This window comes from Astyanax mexicanus, chromosome 20 (assembly GCF_023375975.1).
Source record: "Astyanax mexicanus isolate ESR-SI-001 chromosome 20, AstMex3_surface, whole genome shotgun sequence".
In the NCBI taxonomy this organism is placed as follows: domain Eukaryota; kingdom Metazoa; phylum Chordata; class Actinopteri; order Characiformes; family Acestrorhamphidae; genus Astyanax; species Astyanax mexicanus.
In genome coordinates this window covers 25,386,583-25,409,960 of record NC_064427.1, presented here as the reverse complement: position 1 = coordinate 25,409,960, position 23,378 = coordinate 25,386,583, and the positions used below count along the sequence as shown (strand labels likewise).

General features: G+C 37.4%; 1 protein-coding gene across 1 annotated transcript in view; it reads left to right on the top strand.

The window, feature by feature from the left end:
* plppr1 (phospholipid phosphatase related 1) overlaps window positions 1-23,378 on the top strand; it is a 63,737-nt gene that overhangs the window by 4,519 nt on the left and 35,840 nt on the right. The window contains exon 2 of the mRNA XM_007254081.4: window positions 15,711-15,805. Within this exon, the coding sequence (XP_007254143.3) occupies window positions 15,746-15,805 (60 nt within the window). The 5' untranslated portion in view covers window positions 15,711-15,745. The remainder of the gene's footprint in view (window positions 1-15,710; window positions 15,806-23,378) is intronic.

The following is a 23,378-nucleotide window of genomic DNA, read 5'->3' as shown; positions in this document are numbered from 1 at the left end:
AGTGAACACCATTTACATTTAACTGATTATTATGAATCTACAAATAAAGTGTGGATCCAGTTTAATTTTGAGTAGTAATTTAGTTTATGTTCACTTTCTAACATTTCACCTTTACTTACATACTGAAAGTAGTTCACATTAAACTCTAACACAAGCTTACTGAAAGTGACACCATTTGCATTGTCTACATAAGTCATCTTTTAAACAAAACAAAAATATTTTTCTCAATAACTCATGACCGATCTATTTTAGATTCTCAAGCTTTGGGTTGTGGCCTTTTTTTTAGTCATGTGATTTTAGGCAGGTTATTTTATATTTTGGTGATCACTGAAGTATCTGGAGTGTACTTGGTCTAGATTGGTTTGCTAAGAACACCCATGCAAAGGGAAGATTCTTAAAAGCTTGAGTAAGTGTCAAACTGGTAACTGGCTATCTTAATTAAAGCAGCATTATGCAAGGTATATTGCTTGATTTCCTCACAGTAAGGACATGTAACGTGTGCTTTGAGCCTCACCTGAAGGGATATGCTTTACACTTTAATTTCTGGACAAGCTGGGAGATACAGAACTTTCACTGGAAGTGAAAGAAGCATGTGGATGTCACACAAATGTGACTTGTGGTTCTTGTAAGCATTGATTTTCCACTGACAAAATTGCATCTTGTTATGCTTTTTGATGTTGTCTAACTTCACTCTGAGCTTTTTCCTCACCCAAAGTCTTGCATTCTCGTTGGCTGTAGCTAGTCACAACAGTTTTCACACCTCCAGATTTAGTCATCAACAGGTTCAGATACTAAACCCAGAGATTTGCTGGATGCTTTTGAGGCGTCTGCGATCATTCATCAAGCTTCCAGGTTGCATCTTTTAGTATTGAACTATTGAATGATTGAATTGTGAATGATTTGGCTCTGGCCTGAGTATTTGGTGGGCAGTCTTCAAAAACTGTCTGCGACAGGGCTGTTATGTAGTTTTCACTTGGCATAATGCAGAACTTTCTTCTGTTTGCAGTTGATAGATTAAGGAATGTAAAAGATGGCAAACATTCCTAGCACCTACCATGGCAGCATTGTGGATGGGTTGTTGTTGTTTCCCTTGTCAACATTGACACAGCTCTGACATAATGCACTGGCAGTGTTAGAAATGTTTATGTATTGGTAGATCCCCAGTGGTTCAGAGCTTCAGCTGCAATAAAAAAAAAATCCCAGCTGTACCGGAGGTGCGATAAAGCGTGCAGAATCTGATGTTCGTCAGGTGTGAAGTCCACTGCAACTGTCGACACTGGGTGATTAATGATGGAAGCATTAATTCTCTCTTCCTCTCTTTTCCTCTCCATCCCTCTCCCTCTCTCTCGCTTATATTCTAATTCTCTAAGGCAGCTAATCTGAAACACCTCTCAGTCAAGTTTTTAATTACCCACCACTTGAACTGCAGGGAAGATGCAGCATTTCCCAAAAGAATGGGAGGTTTTTTTTTGCTGGGCACATGCTGACTTCCCCATGTGCCTGTAATGGATTTTACCCTTTTGTTAATTGCAGGAGAATGGGAACGGGATCAGTAATTGACGTACAGAGTCCTCAAGACTTTTTTTATCTGCGTGCAGAGCTTAAGATTCACGTCTGCCAAAAAGATTTATGCAGAATTCTCCCCCTTACACAAGTCCCTCATTAGCATTCTTTCATTTCTTAAACGGGTCAAAGAGGTAGTTAGACAGTGCTTCAGAATATCCGTCCAGCGGTTCAAGGAATTAAAATCACGGTTGATTTATTTATGAACTATACCAAATGATGAGTTTCTCTGAATCTGCTTAAAACAGACATAATGATCCATTTCCTTTCCTTTTTTCTGAATCAGCTAATAAGCAGGCCCCATCCTATACTTCACTATGAAGAAGAAGCAAACAACCTGAGTCATCATTTAGTAACAGTGATAGTCACTGCATAGTTGACTGCATACAGCTGATGAGAGCATCCTTATTAACCTTCTGATGACATTGAACATTACCTCAGAGGCTTCCCTAGTAAGTAATGAGAAGCATCATGCTGTAGTGGTTGTAGAACGTCAATTGGACTTGCGCTGATAATCAATTACTTAGAAGGACCTGCCTGATATTGGCTAGAACCCCCTTGTGCTTCTAGAAGAACTGTAGCTGCCACCAATATGTTGACAGCAGATCCTCAATGTATACTGTATATTTGTGCTTTAGGGGTTCCATAAATCACATCAGTAATCATTAGCTACCCTTAGCCCTGTTGCTGCTGGTTCAGTGATTATCCTTGCTCGGACCACATTAGTACTGACCACGTTGGAGATGCTCTTACACAGGGTTTTTTAATGCTGATTTTGGAGGCTTCAGGAGCAAGATAGACAAAATTCTTTACGTTGGGCATTAAAACACATAGTAATCAGTATAAGAGAATGTTTAAGTAGTACTTGGTTAAAATAACTATTTAATTTTTTTTTATTGTGCTTGTAACCAGTAATGATCATTACTAACCAATCTACCAAGTAGATTTGGTCCTGATGTTGATGTCTACTATGGCAGACATTGTATATAGGACTGGAATTAATCAAGGAATGAAACTGACTGACATTAAGGCTCAATCCCATTTCACCCCTTTGCCCCACCACTGGGTGTGCACAGCCAGGGGTTAATGTGTTAGGTCTCCATGGCCTTTCAAACCAAGATTTTTCAAAGTCACACTCAAAATAAAGAGCTGAAAATCACTGTCACAATTTCAGCACAAGGAAAAGTATTTTCATTGGTAAAACTGACAAACACTATTACCATTCTTTAATGTGCAGTTTCATGGACATGTTTTATTGGCAATTTCTTCATAACAAGCAAAAACAAATTGCTTGTACTTATTCTTAATAGCTAGCTAGCTAGTTAGATAGTCAACGTTCTCTTTCCACCTTGAATGGTGCAACAGATGGCATACATATCTACATCAGCTGCTTGAAGGGTTGTTTTAATTCTTAGAAGGAGGGTTTTACCTCAAAAACAAGTGCGATTTCATGCATTGTTCCCTTAATAACATACTAATCCTGCATGTTAGGGTTGGGTGGTAAACTGGAAACACTTTACTGATGGTCAGCTTGGTCAACACTGAGGCAACTGAACAACTAGAACAGACTGAGACCTTTTTAAGAAAAAAAAAACACCAGGGAAGATTTTACCTTTTTTTTTATCACATCTTAACCTCGAACACCTAAATTTACATTTACAATACATATGTAGTGAGTTGTAGTTCCCTTATCATGCTATAACCTTTAAACAACTGTACTCTATCTAGACATATGAAACCAAGTGTATGTCATAAATAGCCAAATTTGTGCTAAAGTGGCGATAAAACCAAACAACCAACCAACCTAGAGCAGACTGTAGTAAAGAAAAATGGCATGTATATCATTTATTAAAATAATTTTTATGGAGATACATGTACTGGATGTTCATGTGGAATATTAGATACCAGTGCTTCTGTAGTAAATTATATATTTTTTAAGTATCAGTTGTGTATTTTGCTTCAGTAAACATGCTATTTTGTACATCTTTGCTCTAAATTAATATGCCTAGTGCTCTTGAATTCAAGTACAGCTAAGATTCCCCAATAAAAAGTACTATTTCCATGATTTGGCTTGAACGCCTTTTCCCAGCATCATTGTTTTACAGCATCTAAAGCCGCTGTGAAACCCCACTGTTATTGTTCTCTCAGTAGGAAAGTGGAAAGAAAGAAAACAAACTGTCCACAAAAGTGTCCACACCGCATGGTTTCTGTGCCAGCTGTCCCTGAAGAAAGAACCCTTAGACCTTCTAGCCCATTACTGCTGTCTGCTAACTGGTATTGCATTACCCCCATGGTAGTCAGAGAGGCTCTCTGATGTGGGCAGTGACTGGAGATATGTCATGGTCAGTCCCTGGGGAGAATGCTTGGATCTCTGGGTAAAATGAAAACGAGAGATTGTCATTCTCTAGAGAGGGCAGGGTAAAGATACAGCATATCTCCAGCGACTGGTCGGGTCAAAGGTCTACTTATCTTCCATCCAATCCTATTGGGGACCTGGAGGATATCTGCACTTAAATGTGGATTTGTACAGCGTTCCCTGCCTGCTAATCCTGAACGCTTCCCCATTTTTTTTATTTTTTTTATTGCTCTTGTGCTCATTGATCCATGCTGCATCTTGTTTATGTGGCCGTAAAAGAAGTCTATGGCGTTCCTTTTTCACACGAGCGACTACTAAATCTGTCCTGAACAGCTGCGTGTTGTTCTCTCAAGTGACAGAATACAAAATGATGGCTTATTTGATCTAAATCTGGAGTGCCAGTCTCCTTTTTTATTTTCTTTTATTTCTTTTTTAATCAGACAGAGCAGAGTGTTTTCTGAAGATAGTGTTTGGATGCTTTGGAAAACGTCCTGATGATGCGAGCCTTAGCCTAATAAAGTCGAATCCCCTGAAAGAAAGAGTTTAGCTGGTCGCAAGCTGTTCGGTTAAGATGAAGCGCCAGAACGGGAGCGAATTCCTCAACTCTGTTGCGCATTTGATCTAACTTTGGATCTGAGCTGACACACAAATTTGAATGTCATGTAGGATCAAAAGCTTCCCTGTGGCTGGAAAATGTAAAGAAGTGAAGAGAATGTAAAAAAAAAAAATTGAATGTCAGCATTATGATTTTCTGCTGCACAGGGAATAATGTATTCCACTGTATGATTTTTGTCTAGCAGTTGATTATAGGCTATAGTAGAGCTGGGCAATATGATAAATTCTGTTGTATTGTAATAAATTCTCATATTTTTTTCGGCAGTATTCTTTTATTAAGCATATTGAGGATATCATCAGTGCTTAATGAGCACTATACATTTCATAACAGTGTGTAAAAAATATCCTGTTAAGTTAAATGACATTAAAATGAAATTAAATCCATTATTAAATACTGTAGATTATTTGAAACCAGGTTTTGGTGATCTGCCATCGCTGGTTCCTTCTATCTGCATTTCCAAATATTATATCATAATTGTTTAAAGGTCTTTTAACAACACGAGTGGTGGCTTTTATACAGTTTGTACCATTATTGTGATTATAAGAAATACTGCGAAATTAGGAAACATAGTGATTTTTAATTTTTGACAGTATTGTCCAGCCTTATAGTACACACTGTTTAGCGCACACTGCAATACTTTGTTTATTCCACAATGCTATTAGAAACGTGTCTGTTCAAGTGTAAGCAGAATTTGGTCAAAGTATATCCAAACACTGTCTGGTAGATTTTTCTGGTATTATCAGGACATTTTAAGGACTGTTTAAGTGCAGTTTGATTTGGTTTATTGGAAGATACAGGGGTTAGACAGTAAAATTGAAACACTTGGTTTTAGACCACATTAATTTATTGTTCTGACGGACAGTTCTGGTGGAAACAGGAGAGTTGAGGTGCACATTGAATTCTGCCGTGATTTAAGCAGCCGTGGTTTTATGTTTTTTGGATACAATCCGGGTTAGCACCCGGATAAAATTTTTTGGATACAATCCGGGTTAACAGGTGATTCTCACGAAGACCTTCACATTAACATAAAGTTTTTCACCTCATTGCAGCATTTTTTCAAGTTGAGAAGGTAAAATAGAATGTGTATTTTACTATATTGATTATTTTTCATATTTTTTTAAATAGAATTTTATCATTTGAATCTGATATGATCCAGAATAATTCTCATTACCGTTACAGTAAATGACGAAGCTAGATCAACGGTTCAAAACTTTTTTTGATGATTAATTTCATATTTCCACAACAAATTCCATCAACTTAACAGCACAGTCCTTGACAATTACTTTGATCTTTTTTATTTATTTATTTATAGTTAAGCAACTCTCATTACCGATACAACATTTGTAAAATATCTTTAAATTTTTTAATTAATGGAAATTATTTTAGAATATGTTTGATCAAAAACTCATGTGGACAACAGGTGAGGGATATACTATAATAAAATGAAGGAAAGTTATGATAAGATGTGAAACATTTAAAAAAAATTAACATTTTAGATCCATAACGGTAATGAGAACACAATTAAACGGTAATGAGAATAAATGTAACGGTAATGAAACTTAGTTAACCCTTGTGTGGTGTTCGGGTCTGTGGGACCCGTTTTCATTTTTCATCAAATGAAACTGAAAAAAAATATTTTTTCAAACTCATTGGCATTGGCTCATTTTTTTTTTCATAAAAACACATTTTTGATAAACACACACTGTACACACATTTACATTTGTAAATTTGAAACTAAACAAATTTTCTTCTCATATCTTGAGTTTAATTCATTTTCTTTTACATTTTATTAAAAAACTAATAAAAAAGAGTAGCACTTTTTGAAAGAAATGTAACATAAGAAAGGAAAAGGGCAAATATTAACCATGTAAGCTGTTTATATTGCTTGCAATTTAGGTGAAGCAAGCATGTGTAAAGCATTTCAATGTAAAATTGCTTAATTTTGCTGAATTAAATACAAGTAACAAAGTAAACGAGTAGCAAAAATATGAACACCAAACAAGGGTTAAGGCAATTGTATAACAAACCATGGAACCAGAAAAACAAGCAAATCTCAAGAAACTCTAGCCTTGGCTGCTGCCTTCTTGCGTGCAATCTCTGTCAGTCTCCAAAAAATGAATATAATCATTAGACTAATCAAAAGAGTATAAACATCAATGACATTGTTATATATATATATATATATATATATATATATATATATATATATATATATATATATATATATATATATTTATATATATATATATATTTATATTTATTTATTTATTTATTTGTATATATAGTAAATAGTACACTGTTATGTACTACATAAATAGTGGAAAATCCACCTGCATGTAAGCTACTTTTTCCATCAGAAAGTAAAAATCATACGAAAATAATTATAATTACAACCATCATCTATATATATTTATAATTACCAAAAATGATAAATATATATATATATAATGAATTACCATAAATGATCAAATAAACTCTGTTAAATGACTCTTTTAGCAGTCTTACATAAGAATGTCATTACCAGCTCAATGGTTCTTATTACAGTTATGGCCCTCACAATGCATGGTAATGAGAATATTGAGTAACGGTAATGAGATGCTCTTGGCTAATTTCACAAATAACTTAAAATGCTAATATGCTAACAACCTATAACTTTGCCAGATGTCAAAGCCTTATATTGTGATAATATTCATGAAATAATTTATTTTTATATTTTTTAAAGTAATGAGTATTAAACCATAACGGTAATGATAATAGCCAGTGTAATTGAGGACAGTTTTAGCAATATTAACACAGATTTCTCAAAGGGAGAGAAGAGTGACCAACTGACCTTATCTCCATTTTGAAGCTTGTCTCTGAAGTGATGCATCATGGGATAGCTGATCAATTTAAAGGCACAGTGTAATTTTTATAGGGGGGTAAAATCATGAAACGGTAATGAGAAAAAAATTGTTCGGACACAGATATTTTGTTTAAAATCAAGTACATTTTTTTTGTTCAACACAAAAAATGTTTATATCATGTATAAATATAGATATTTTAAATGACTTTACCCTATTTTATTGATTCGATATGCTTAGTACTTTTAATATGGTTTACCTTAAAATTAGAAAGAAGGGATACGGACACATAACGGTAATGAGAATTTCCATATATTTTTGATTTAATTTATATAAAAATAATTTTATATGATGATGAAAACAATTGATCCATACAGTACTTCCTATTCACTTTACACACAATATCAGAGTTTTTATGAATTAAGTATTGATTTTAAAAAAATTGTCATGGACATGTTCCCTGCAGCTTCATGAGAATCCCCCTAACATCCCTTTCAGACAGCTTCCTCTTGCGTCTACAGTTAATCCTGTTGGATATGGTTTGTCCTTCTTGGTGGTATGCTGACATTACCCTGCACACCGTGGCTCTTGATACATCACAAAGACTTACTGTCTTGGTCACGGATGCGCCAGCAAGACAATTTGCAATATTTTGAGCAAAACTGTGCTCTTACCCTGCTAATTGAATCTTCGCACTCTGCTCTTACTGGTGCAATGTGCAATTAATGAAGATTGGCCACCAGTCTGGGCCAATTTAGCTGTGAAACCTCCCACACTAAAATGACAGGTGTTTCAGTTTCATTGTCCAACCCATGTAATTGCTGTAGCTATGAACTAATTCCAATTTTTGCTGCTTCTAAGCTAAATTTAACTAAATACACTATAGTACAACCTTCTTCTTATGTTTACTTTTTTGCTCTTCCCCCGACATGTCTGACCAATAAGCATAGAGAACGTGTTTCTCTTACTTGTTTTGTTGTGATGCATTTTAACGTGGCATAGAAGAAATGCTTAACTAATTCATGCCAGGGCAAACCAGATGTAGATGTGAATATACCCTAAAAATCCTTTTGTATTTCATTTAATTTTTGTGTAGGGCTGCAGTGTCACAACCATAACATTTTCAAATCACTGTACTTACCATGTCTATTGAGAGCTCTGTAACGATGTCTGTGTTCAGTACAGTTTTTCTGTGGATCTGAAGAGTAGTGTGTGCAACATGCCTGAAGCAGAATTCAGTGAACCTCGCCTAGTCATGTCTCTGTGGATATTTTATTTACTAGTAGAAACTGACTGGCTTACACTGATGTACACCCCCCGCCCCCCCCCCCCCCCCCAACGCCTCACTCACTACCCTGAATAAACAACCAGGGCTAGACCCGTTTCCTCACCACTATCTGCCCCTCCAGAGTCCAGGCTGCATAATTACTAACAGAGCACTTTGCCAAATGAGAGCTGTAACATGTCATATTTATATTAGCTGCTGTGATTGCACATTTTTTAAAGTGTGATACTGACACTGTTATTATGGGAGGGAGAGGTTGACTTTCTCTCGTCCCTGGTCAACATCAGACCGGCTAACAGATTCACAGTTCATTACAAAGAGTGTAATTTGTGCTGTTTAATTGGCTGGAGTTCAGCGCATTTTGTATACAAATTACTGTGCTATGCATGGGGGAGTATTTAAATAACAGTTGTTAGGAATCTGCTGCTACTCATGCATTTTAAAATGTTAAAATATCATTAATTATTGTTTTGCACATAATGAATGTTTTTTTTATAAATTGTGATATTATAAATTATATTTAAAATATATAATTTTGTTACCATTGTGCCCACAAGGACTGCACAATTTAGTAATTTATTTTGTTTTTAAACAGATTTTGGAAAGGTCAGGTTAAACTGGACCTGAACACCCAATTAGCACAGAAATGTGAAGTGTAGTCACATTTTCACTAGGGGTCTCATGATTCTCTAAATCCTTGATTCGATTTTATTTCCTATTTTAGGGTCACTTTTCGATTTTCTTTCTTTTTTTTTTCTTTAACAAAGATGTATTATTAACTTTATCTGAGAGAAAGATGCTCCTTAATGTACCAAACTATTAACATATTTGAGGCTAGACAAAACAACTGTTATTTTTATATTTTTAAGTTTTTCTTTAAGAATATGAGAATGTCCACATTCTCTGGAGAAGTCACAATGTTCGTGGCGTCTCTGTTGCGCTCGGCGTGACTTTTTTTAGTTTCCGCTCGTTCTCGCTTTTCCACCCGTTCTTGGGCTCCCTCTCTCCTTATAAGGGATTTTTTTTCCCCAGTCAAGTTCCAGTTCACTAGACAGGACAGCGATAGTGTATTAGACCGTGACCCTGACAACACGGGTTCTATCCAGCGTGAGAAGCGGGTGAGAAGCTTTTTTTCTTGGGTTTACCTGCTTTGAGATCAACTGTTCTGCAAATGGGTTCAACAACCCTCTGGGCTGGAGTGCTACTAGTCTGTAGCACTCCATCTCATTACACTTTATTTTTAATAAAAAAAAAAAAAATTGTGGCCCGCCATGTAATGGCTTGGAAAATATCTGGCCCACAGCCAAACTGAATTGCCGACCCCTGGTGCCGGACATCTACTGCTCTGGCTTCGGTGATAATGTGGTTTCGGAATGATTCCTAACATTTTAATAGTTGTAATGAGTGAGTAACGATACAGCACATAAACAGTGTATCAGAGTAAAAGTCATGGGAAACTCATGGAAAAATAAGAAGTGAATTAAAAGTTGAAGTAGGAGAAAAAAGTAAATACAGAATTTTAGTACTTGAGTACAGTAGTGAAGTAGTCTGTTCTAACTGGCCCAAATAACACTGGTGTTAAAACACTCCTATAATAGTTCATCATGCTGTAGAAAAGAGCAACAATTGTCCCCAGTGTAGATTCCCATAAGCTGATTCATTCTCTTAGAATAAATGAAGACAGTGACGCAGAATTTACATTACTCAGATTTTACCGTAGGGTTTCTGCTGTACTAAATGCCACTGTCGTCTTTAGTCATTCTGTCTTGAGAGCCTGAGCGAGAGTTTGATATTAGATTACAGTGTGTATTGATTTTTACAGTCTCCTCTCATTGAACTGCCTTGAGTGACTCACACTGTTGTTCAAAAATCAGTTCAGACAGTATTTCTAATGGTAATAAAGAGCCTGCGTTCAGCTGTACTACAATTGTTCTGCGGTAATAGCAGAGCCAGAGAATAAAGAGTAAAAATATTAACTATAATTTGTGTCCAATTCAGTCTGAATATGTTGTCTGGCCTAAGAATCATGTGGCAGGAAAAAAGATAGCTGACAGCAGCTTCTCTATGGTATTACCTCATTACCGGTCATCCTGAAATCACATATTAGTCTAAAGAGCTACATGTGAGAGGATCCGCAGGCTGTAAGTTAGGAAGGGAAAAAATATGTATATAATTTCTAAAAAAGAATACTCTGGATTTTTTGTACTCTGTGGAAGCTCTTTCCCACCATGTGGAAGGTGAAAAAGCTATGTTTTAACATAAAATGTCTTATTGTCATTTGTCATTTGAATTGTGATGACATTGACATGACAAGATTAAAAGCCATTATTTTTTATATATTCAGTCACAGTTTATCATTTATATTATATGTTTAGTCAAATTCTAAAGAAAAAGATGATGTTTGAATATATTTGATGGCAATCTAAAGAATTAACCACATTCCTAAGGAAAAAGACATTGTTTTAATATATTCAATACATTTTTGAGAAACAAAGTTTTATTGTTTTATTGTACTTTTATTTTACTTTAAAGAATGAATTCTGTCTAAAATGCACTTAAGAGTGTAGTGAAACAGGATGATGTACAAACTTTGTGTCACTTTTGCCACAAAATATTGATCACTTAAACAAATCTCAAGAAAATAAGCCAGTATTTCAACATATTCACTGACCATGCTGCTGTACTGCTGTACTGCTGCAGAAGCAGATAGAGAAGAGGAAGGTGATTGGTTCTACTCTATCTGATGGGAACAGGCTTGAAGCTGATAAAGCTGCTCTGCTGTGAGCTGAGACTCTGTGCTGTAATGTTCCTGATTAAATGCAGAGGCAGAAACTGAGGCATTTTCATTCCGCACCCTCTTTCATGTTACAGATTTGCTTTTTGAGACATTGACAAACAAACATATGCCCAAAAATAGACGTAGCTCATTGTGCCCTGCTTTAAACAGTTAGTCATACTCGCACAGCTTGAGTGCAAACATGTTTTTCTTTGTGTGACTAAATGCACCAAACTGTATTGTCTGCGTTCTCACTGTATTAGTGTTGATTAAGTTGCATTATGTGAGAATTAGTGTTTTTTGATCTTTGTCTCTGCTGCATGTGGAGAGTGTAATTTAGTGCTCTGCAAATCCTAGACTGCTCAAATGTCTCAATTTGGATGGAAATATGAACTAAATTTAGATATATGAAATGGCCAAATCAATGTAAAAAGTGGGTGTATTTATTAGATGTGTATCTATTTATTAATGCTGCTTGACCTGAGGACTCTTAACTCTTATTATGAATATTTGGTTAGTTGCGATGATTTCAGACTCACCTAGCTGGATTACTCACTTGTAATTAATGACAGGTCAATGCAACCACACTGGTTAGACAGAAAAAGTCACGATGAAGCTCAGAATACTGCATTGGAGCTGCTGGCTCAGTGCAGCCCTGTGATGGTTTTTAAGTGATACTGATATGTGGAAAATGTGTTTAAAAATCATATGAATGTTATTTAAATGTTTTTTTTTCTATTGCAATATTTTTGATACATTTTTGTCCAACCTTATTTTGAAGGTGCTATTTTTTATTTGTTTATTAGAGTTTACCTACATGTCAGTGTGTGATGATTAGGGGTGTAACGATGCACTCTGCTCACAGTTTGATTCTCTCACAATATTTGTAACAAATTTTGAATAATAACCAATTAGACTTTTTTCTCCTTTTTATTTCTTAAGTGTATAATCAAAGAAAAATGCACCTTTGTATAAATGCTTCCTGTACTGTGTTAATCGTAAACAAACTACAGTGCTGTTTAATTTCTCAATTAATCACCTATCGTTGTCTAAGCAGCCAGTAACAAAGTAATTATAATTAATTACTCTACTTAAATAGGCTTTTGTTTATTTTTAGTAAAGTATTTTTTTTTACTTTGTGACCTTTAATTAGGATGCATTTAAAATTCAAGCATCGTACTTTTTACTCCACTACATAATTTAAAATCTGGATGGAGAATTGGTCATCTCTTCCAACCCATCAGATTTAAAGCCTGGAAATCACTAGTGAGATTGTGACCTCTGATGTTTTGACATTTTATACACAGAACGTGGAATCGAATGTTCCCACAAAGCACATCATCTAATTTTTCCATCGCGATGTATCGTGCATTGTTACCTCTACTGACAATTTTTAGCTGAAATGTATAATCACCTGAATTTATTTTTAACCAGATTTATTGTTCTTGTCATTGTGCTTTGCAGGATTTCTATAATATCTGAAATCTGCCTTTTTTTAATGCATGAAGTTATTCAGTGTTAATCAGAATTGGTGAAGATACTACTGATGAACTCCCAAAAGCACAATGTAAACTCACAGTATCAATATAATAACAACATTAGGGCTGCAACTAATGATTATTTTAGAAGTCGACTAATCTGCCGATTATTGTTCCGATTAATCGATTAGTCAACGATTATTTCTGCCATGTCCTCCCTCTCTGCTCGCTGTGGGCACGACTCCTTTTTATAGCTTTCACTATTGGTTCAAAATGATAGAAACAGCTGAAGGTAGGATTTAAATGCCATTGAACTTTCCAGAACATTGTCCTTTTAAATGTGGAAGGTGCTGATATTTAGTGAGGAAATGTTAAATCTGTTGTGATTGGGCACTTTTGAAGATGCAGGAGTTGAGTGTTACATTTTTGTCCCCAGTAATTTGTGTAGTGCTACTAATGATGGTTAGTCGACAATGAACATTTTGGAGACGACAATTTTTTCTAATCGACGTTGTCGATTTATATCGACTAATCGTTGCAGCTCTAAACAACATATAATCATATTGCCACTCTGGTCCAGTGTAGTGATGCTAAAGTGGATGGTGTGTTGCTGAGCTGTGGCTCTAGCTGGTTTGAGCTGTCAGCCTCGTCACACTGAAGTGCAGGACCTGCGGCACAGAATGACTGGCTGTCAGTGTGAGGCCTACGATGGAATGGTGGATCAGCGTTGCACGGGGCAGATCCCGAATGAAGGGACGTTTAGCGAGACGGCGGTGCTGCTCGATGTGATGTGTCCAAACTAAATCATCTCGAGCACCGCCTGTGCTCGTCCACTGCTGAGTTCTGGAGGCTGCGGTTTGTTTTTATGGCTCCATTATTGCTCAAGTCCCATCGTAGCTTGTGGGCCTAGGCTGTTTGCGTTTAATGATGCACTTTATCTCTGACAAGGAGACAAGAAGGTGGCTTACAGCATGCCCTTTATTTTGGTTTGTGTAGGTGTGATGGGATTCATTAGGCTGTGCTCTCCGTGGCTGGGAAGTTGTTGCAAACATGACTGGCTTTCTAATAAAACCCTCTGAGTGTTCCAGTCTCCTTCATAGTGCATGATTTAATTCCCTGTTTGAATAATCAGCGCTTTCCATTATCAAATTCCTATTAAGTATGCTTCCCTAGTATCAGGGAGCTCATCTGTGTCGGAAGATGGAAATAATTAATTCAGTTCTATATTAGTCTGCTGTTAGAGGTGTTGCTCAGTGATAAACTGAGATGCATCTTATTTCAAATGTTCAGAATAGACATAATCTATTATCCTAAATATTAAAAAATATATATGATTTCAAGATATTTCATGTTTTGTCCAATCAAGCTCATTAAATTTTTAATAGACGTACAAATACCTCTGAGGATTCTATACAGACCTGGCAACCTATAACCAAATCTTCTGCTTTGTGTCACTGTGTTACCTCTGCGTGTCTTCTCGTTTCTGGGTCAATCTGCAGTTTAAAAGTGGAAAACGAGGCTTTGTTGACCACTTAAAAACGTGTTAAAACCAGCAGATACAGAGAGCTGCGTGTGTGCACAGGAGCTCACTCCAGCAGACCAGCACTTCTGTTTGTTTGCCACCCAAAATGATTAAACATTTGTTTTGGTTACCTGTGCATTTAACACCTGTTGAGAAATATTGTGCTGTTTTAATCTCGTAAGATCATGGGCACAGGAGCTTGCCACACCCCTAGTTAGATGTATTAATGGTTATTGTCAAAGTGGATTATGGTAAAAGTGGCTGGATGGAGTACTTCATGAATTTTGTCATGCGAAGGACTGTTTGCAGAACTGCTGGGATTTTTTTATTTTTTATTATTTTGTTTCAAATTTTTCCCATTTTCTCCCCAATTTATATGGCCAATTACCCACCCACTCATTAGGACTCCCCCTATCACTAGTAATGCCCCAACACACCAGGAGGGCGAAGACTAACACATGCTTCCTCCGATACATGTGAAGTCAGCCACCGCTTCTTTTCGAGCTGCTGCTGATGCAGCATTGCTGAATAGCATCACAGCACGGTGCGCTCAGAGGAAAGCGCAGCGACTCGGTTCCGGTACTTCAGCTCACAGACGCCCTGTGTTGTGGACATCACCCTAAGAGTGATGTGGGGAGAGAGCGCCATCTACCCACCCCGAGGGAGCAGGGCCAATTGTGCTACCTCTGAGCGCTGGCAGCTTGATGGCAAAGCTGCATGAGGGGTGGTTTCAACCTGCTGGGATTTTGAAAGTTGACACTCTTGTCTCCCAAACCCAATCTAACTTACCTTATTGATCACCGTCTCTCTCTCTCCGAGATGTGCACTATGCACACAGTATTGAATGTTTGTAGCGGAGCCTCATTTGTGATTACAAATAAATTACGAGTAAATGAGCTTCATAAAATATCTCCCTAACACTTAGCCAGCTAATGTTAGTGATGTCAATAAAGGAGTGAAGCTTGTTTAAACTCACCTCAGCAGCTCTGTGGAGTGATTTAACTCACCACGGGTAATATAGAAGTCAGTGTTTAAACTGTGCAGCGAAAGAACTTGCAAAGACAGACTGTAGAGCATTGTGGAGTTAAATGTGTTTGATGGACACAGCTATTACACTGTGTCATGTCCCTACCGCACTCTTTCTCACACAGTGCAAGTCACACATTAACAATGTGTCGACAATCTGACTGTTATAGTAGTAGTATTTCAGTAATACTGTGTTTTATTAATACTCTACAGCACTGTTCTTAATATTTTCTTTTTCTGTTCTTCAGACTATCAACGATAGGACTGTGATCGAGTTGTGGAAATGGCGTCGAACAACACGCAGCGCAGCTATTCCATCATACCATGCTTCATATTTGTGGAGGTAAGTTTCTGGTTATAACTGGATATTAATTAGAGCACTATTTTTTTGCGTTGTAGTGCAGTTGCTAGTAGTGGGCTTGTGTATGTGTGGACACATTCATCCTCACCTCTTTATTCTCTGCACACTGGAAACTGGGTTGAAGGCATCCTCTGTGTTTCTGAGACATTGTTCACAGTGCTGGCTCAGTATTTAATTAAAAATTCCCTCAAATCCTCTTAATCATTGAAAACTGCCTGACGACACTTCAAAGCCTTTCTCTAACCGAGACGAGCGCATCGCCCGCTTCTTCAGACTGGCTTTTCCTCCCCAACATACACCCTGTGCTGCGTCGGTAAAGCTTTTAACAGTGAACGCCAAATACTCAAAGCTGTATAGCACTGATACAGAGCCAAGCTCTTTGCTAACGTAGCCTCCTGCTAGCACACTGTTTAAATGATCTTGAGCTACAGAGGTGGATTATAAGTAAGACGGACACATTGACATTTGGCAGACCTCTGGATGTCCTAGAACACACACAAATAAAAACACATACACACACATTTATACACATTGCCTCAGCCACACACACACACACAGATACACAGATACACACACAAACATTGCTACAGTTCCCCCTTTGACTTTTAGCTCATCATTTTTGTCCCGGATTTTTGACAGCTAACTAACTCACCAGCTGTCAGATGCCAGCGGTCTTGTCCTTATATCACCCAGAGGAAAATTGAGCCGTTTCACACTGGCAGGATATGGCGGGACTGGCCTACTGTCAGACTAGCTCTATAAGGGCAGAGATGGAAGCAAATTGAGCTAGTGTGTGTGTGTGTGTGTGTGTGTGTGTGTGTGTGTGTGTGTGTGTTTGTTGCCAGTCAGGAGGGTTAGGTAAGGGATTGTGTCAGAAGTGACTAACACACACACACACACACACACAACCTGCTGCTGATTACCCAGCCCCCTCCTCCTATTTCTCTGTGACAGCAAGAGTCGTGTTTTGCTTTCACATCCTTCGACAGAACGGCTGTGTTCTTGTCTCCCCACTCATCTTCATCTTATCCTCCTGGCTCTTCTTATTCTGGAGCTCTAAAAGCAAAACACTGCTAATGAAAATATCTTACTGCTGAAAAACACTGTGTTCAATGCTTTAGATTGCATTTCAATGCATTTCTTGCTGCTTGGCTGGGGTGTGTATTTGTGGGGTTGTGTATTTTACCCTTTGAGCTGTGCCTGAAGGACATACTTTCATTAAACATACATTTCTGGACAAGTTGAAAGAGACAGAACTGTCATCAAAAGTGAAAGAAGCATGTGGACTGAGGTACCAGAGTAATAATAATACTCATTTGACGTGTATTATGCAGGGTTTTGCACGTCCCACAAGTGTTGTTCTGCTTGCTTAACCAAAGTTGTGTAAATAGTGCAGTTAGCAGTGTGCCAAATGCAGAATAATAATAGTAGTTTTGCCTTCCCTGTTAGTCAGGAGATCAACAATATTGTTTTAAAGCTGTTTATTTTGAGGTAAATAAAAAAAAAAAACTTTGTGATTGTGATATTAAACCAGCATTTCATGTTTTTGGGGGCGATTTCGATCGCAGATCATCTTTCAGTTCGATTGGCCAATACCGATTGTGGGTGGGGCCAAATGCCACATTAATGCCACACTGGTACCAAAGCAAACTTGGTAGAGATTTCACTAATTATGGCCATGTCCATGCAAAAGTATATGTGCAGATAGTTTTATTTTAATGATTATATTTTTGTTTACTTAGATGCCAATACTACCAGAACAAGTATCCCAACATCGGCCACCTCACTGTTTTCCACAGTAATTTTATTGCCTAAAATAGCCAATATTTACTGTTAAAATAAATGGCTATGCTATTATTTTAATAATAATAATAATAATAACAATAATCTAACACTCTAGCTCAGCTCCAGCTGAGATATTCTGTGATTTTCCACACAGAACTGTGGTGTTAGAGGGTTCTTGTAACAGTAGCAATTACAGCTTCACGCATAATACACACAACTCTGGGACTGTGAACCAGTCTGCTTTATCTGTTTGTTAAATTATTTGTTGTTGTTGTTGTTGTTGTTGTTATCCCCTCCTCCTTAAGTACTCTGCTGGTTGCCAGGCTGCTGTTGTAAATAAGAATATGTTGTTAATGACTTGCCTGATTAAATTAAAGGTTAAATAAATTCAGTTCACTGTAGCTCTGCACATGTAATGGAATTGGGAATGTACTGGGAATCGATTTTGTATATAACCATGTGTTGTTATAGAAACACAAGCCCTAATGATAAAAATGCAGTTAATATTACAGGCCTACTTTTGCTTTATTTATACAATAGAGGATTATTGAGAATGGGGGATTTGTGTAGGTGATAGGGATGGGAAATTCTAGGCACCACACGACTTGATTTGATTGCAATTGGAGGTCTGCAATGAGATTATAAAACGATTATCAATCCATCCTGATCCATCTTTTTTGTGGTACTTTTGTAAAGTAAGTTACCGGTGATGATCCAAAATTAATCCCTCTGTTTTAAAAAAGTAGTTTTGTAAATTAATAAAATGAGTAATAGAAAAATCTAAGATTAATGTGGTTTTCAGGCTGTACCATAGGCTTCGGCTTATGGTAGGACTAGGCTATGGTGTAGATTTGATGCAGGATCAAAAAGTGGATTTAATGCTGGAAGTATACCTTCCAATTAGCCACCCTTTCAACTTGACAGCTGGCTTCGTCATGAACAAAACATGTACAGTACATATGTTCATATACTGTATTTTTCGCACTATAAGATGCACTTAAAATCCTTTAATTTTCCTAAAAATCGTCCGGGCGTCTTCTTATCTGGTGCTCCTTATGTATGAATTTTACCAGTCAGATTGTAAGAAGCAGTAAAGCCACTCTGCTGAAGTACAGCATTATACAGGAGTTTCAGTTTAGTTTAGAGGCTGGAGCAGCATTAGCATTAACCGCTAATCGCTAACCCACTAAGTGCAAGCTCTTTTTCCGTTCAGAGGAAAGTAGCCTGCTGCTAAACTTGGCTAGCACTGCTGGAGCAGTATTAGCATCAGCCGCTAAGTGCAAGCCTTTTTGCCATTCCGAGGCGAGTATATCGAAGTGTAGTCTGTGCATTTACTGTGTTAAAACAAGCAACAAGGGATGAACCTCTAGCTAATATTACCCTGGCTTGGAAAATATTTTAGCAATACCACATTTTTAACGGTGCAGTATGCAAGATTTTGCCCCTCCAAACTAGGGCTGCAACCAATGATTATTTCGGTAGTCGCCTAATCTGACGATTATTTTTTCCTTGTTGTTTAAACATGGAAATTACTGATATTTAGTGATTTAGGTACTTTTGGAGACAAAAAACAAACTCTCCCATTGCACTTTTGTCCCCAGCACTTGGTGTAATGTGGTACTGTTACAAATTAACGATTAGTCGACAATGAAATTTGTAGTTGACAAATTTAAATAATCGACATTGTCGGTAATATTGACTAATCGTTGCAGCCCTACTCCAAACATTATGGCAACATTTTCACAGAAAGAAGTGAACAGTACTGCGTATGCAACTGATTTATGGAGGCATAAATAGACAGAAAGCAGATTGCTTTTTATAAACGAATGAATAAATGTGCTGTATATTACTTTTGCTTACACTGCTTACATGTTGGATTTAAGCTCTTGTTTATGAGGCTCCCCCGACTTTTGACTTTCAAGAAATGCAAACTTGTAGGGGTTAAAATTTAGCTGAAATTGAAGTTAAAATGACTTTGAACTTAGAAAATTCCAACATCCAAGTTCAAATGGAATGCAGCATAAATTTTAACGCATTAATATGCTTGTCACTCACTTCCTAACGATGAACAAAGTAAAGACCTGCCAGACGCAGTCGTGGAATTTGGGTCACTATGATGCAATGCAGTGCCAAGACTAAAAGCAGAGAGGTAATGTAGTCTACGGCACGATGTTACAATGCCAGTTTCACTCACATGCTCTCTATAATCACATGCTCTATACTGAATAATAATAATCCTAGTTGTGAAATGGCTTCGTAGCTGAAAGCCTCACTCAATATGGTGACATATGTTAGTTACCGGCCCCTCCAGTGACTTACTGTGCAGGAGGCTGGAGGCTGTCCATCTTCTGGTCCTTCTCTTCCTGTTCCTGTGGTCAGCGGCTGAGCCAGTTTAATGTGAGAACTGAGGGTGTGTGGTTTGTGTTTGTGTGTTCAGGTTTTTGCTACCTTTTGTGAGGACCTCACCAAGTATATAAGTGTTTTGTCTGTTTAAAAATATTTTAAAATGAGGTTGAGGTAAGGGTAGGTGTTGGATAAATTAGCTATAGTTATAATTATGTGAATGGATGGTCCTTATAAAAATAGCTATACCAGCGTGTGTGTGTTTGGGCACACGTTCCAGTTTTTAGCATGTGGGCTGAAGGTAATTTTGCTGCGTAATGCTGGAGCAGATCTGTGGATTCTTGGTGGATTAAAGGGATAGTTCGGTATTTTTGACATGAGTCTGTATGGCATCATCATAACCAGTGTCGTGCATCCACACTGACTTACCCCCCACAGCGTCCTGTGAGCCGAGTTCTTGTCCAGTTTAGGTCAAAGCGAATGTAGTCCGGCATGTTTGCTGGGGTCAGGAAAATAACTCCTTTTTCTTCCCAAAGCAGTACGTGTTCAAAAGAGTGATTTATTTACATCACAAAAAACTAACCCTGCAAAAGTCACGCCTCGTAAATCACTTGGGTCCTACTTTCTCTCATTTCGTATCAGTGCGCGTCATTCTGACAGCGAGCTGCGCACGCGTCAACAAGCGAGAAGTAAACAAAGCGACCAAAACACGTAGGCTAGCTGTCAGGTTGCAGCGCTGCACGCATTGATATGGAACGAGAGAAAGTAGGACCCAAGTGATTTACGAGGCGTGACTTTTGCAGGGTTAGTTTTTTGTGATGTAAATAAATCACTCTTTTGAACACGTACTGCTTTGGGAAGAAAAAGGAGTTATTTTCCTGACCCCAGCAAACATGCCTGACTACTTTCGCTTTGACCTAAACTGGACAAGAACTCGGCTCACAGGACGCTGTGGGGGGTAAGTCAGTGTGGATGCACGACACTGGTTATGATGATGCCATACAGACTCATGTCAAAAATACCGAACTATCCCTTTAAGACTCTAACAGGCTTGTTATGATCTAAAGAGCTGGCAGTAAGGATGCAGAAGTGTGCAGATTGTGTGAAAGGAACTATTTAATCGCTCATGTTATCTACCCATCTACCCATCATTATATTAGATTTGTTAAATATGTGTGAGGTTAGGGGTGGACACAGTACTTAATCTGGCAACACATTAGAAAAACATCTTAAATCAGACAAAGCACGCATGTCTGTGTTTTTGGATAAAGTGGATTTGTTGCTAGTGTATATGTCTTAAGTTTTACCAATATTAAAAGCCTCCAAATAATAAAACTGGCTTCTTTCTAAAATGTGAGGGGGATATTGATGGGTAATGTTTTCTGATTCTTGAACAAATATAGCCCGAAAGAGGTTACACTTGCACTGATTGTGGTGGAGGTGATGACTGTTTTTCTTCTTATGAGAAGTGGTAGTGTCTTTGTTTCGCAATACTGTGTTAAATTTTAAAAACATTGTATCCATTTTTAATTATTAGTTAACATGCTAAAATATGCAATCAAGAGTCGATTGTTGATATTTCTCTAATATAACGGATCCTAAGAGGCAATCTAATCATATTTGCGAGTTAACGATTACAGCAACTTTGTGTGAGGTCTATTGTAGAAGCCTCTTGTTTGTATCCAGTATTGTACCTTGTTCAACTTTTTAAATATTTTTTTTGCAATTTGTCTAATGTACAAGACTAATGCGTCTCGCAAAGGAAAGAGCATAAAAACTTTGTTTTTAAACACTACTAACCGGAAATCCCTCTCGAGAGTGCATCTTTGACCCCATACAATGAATAGCGCTCACTGGGGGTTCTGTATTCTGTATTTTCTATGTTTAATGTTTTGCCTGATTCTTTGTCCTGTAATCATGTTTCTGTAAAGCTGCTTTGTGCCAACACCTGTTGTAAAAAGCACTATACAAATAAATTTGATTTGATTTGATTTGAATACCCGCGACCCTTAATGGATGAAGCGGTTGATAATGACTTGACTTGACTTGACTTGATTTGAATAGCTTTTAGCACAGCAACACAACAGAATTAATGAACACGTTCTTGTGGCATCTAGTTTTACCCTTGATTGGTATTGTCAATTGCCGGGTTGAGCAGATCACCCTAAAAAAAAAAAGGTCCTAGAAACTAGTCTACATAATTAATTAACAATGTTGACTACAACCATTTTACTACTTGTTAATTTTTAATTTAAGTGCACTTCAGAAAGTACTGGGGGTTGAGAGGATTAAGGGCTGCATACTCCCTCAGTTCACACTTTGCCTGGTCACAAAAGTTCTCAACCACAACAAATTACATTTACTCATTTAGAACATTTTATATTTACAAATGTTTTCTGGACATCTGAAGGGCATTTAAAAATGTGTTCAGCGGTTTCAATCATTTTGAAGTGATTTATAAAGATAGGAACAGGAGCCTGACTCCCACAGTAAGCAGGGATGTGGGGAAAAATAAATTCATCCTTAAATCATGTTACTTCACTTCCAAAATATTTTTTTGCAGCACCTATAGAAAATTGAAATTGAAAATTAAAATCAGCTCAAACCAGACAAAGCAATCATGTCTGTGTTGTTGGATAGGGTGGATTTGTTGCTGGTGTATATTTCCGCACAGGTTTAATTCATTTTATTATTTATTTATTTTTATTTGTTTAATAATTTTTATTTTATGTAATTTTTTTAGTAATTAGTAATTTGCTTAGAGGTCCAACTGAACCTGGCTCTAACATCTCCTCCTACATTTTGGCTTTTTTTTTTTTTAGCTCAGAATGTCCGCCATTGAAAAAAGCAGGGACTGCTCTGTGAACTTCGTTGCATAAATAAAATGGATAAATGAAATAAAAGTGGAGTGATGTATGGGAAACTGCTGAGGTGTCCCTTCCTCAGTACTTCCTCAGCCTCATACCTGGACATCACCTCACCCCTGCGCCCGCACCATCTGTTACTGCCTCTCATTTCAAATGGACCAGCAGCTTGAGGGAGAGAAGAAAAGCTTGGAGTGGAGCAGCACTGCAGCACATTCTGCTTCTCAATAGATTTTTTACTTTAGAGACTTTTCTTTCAACTGCCATGTGTCTGCAGAAGCTGCCAGCGTTGTGCACTTTTATCTTTCTTTCCACAGAAAAAAGAGAGATGTAGCTTTGGCTGGCCAGTTGTTGCTGTAGGGATGGATCAGGATCAGTTGTTGATGTGTTAAGATTCTGTTATGGGCTTTGCGAGGCTACAGTGTTTATATAGCTCAAAGGATATAGCACATTTTGTAGTCAACAGTACTTATGGGTGCAGATCTGGGCAATATAGCCCATAAATATTTTATTAGTTAGGGTTGGGAATTAGGTGTGGGCGATATGGCTCTAAAATAATATCA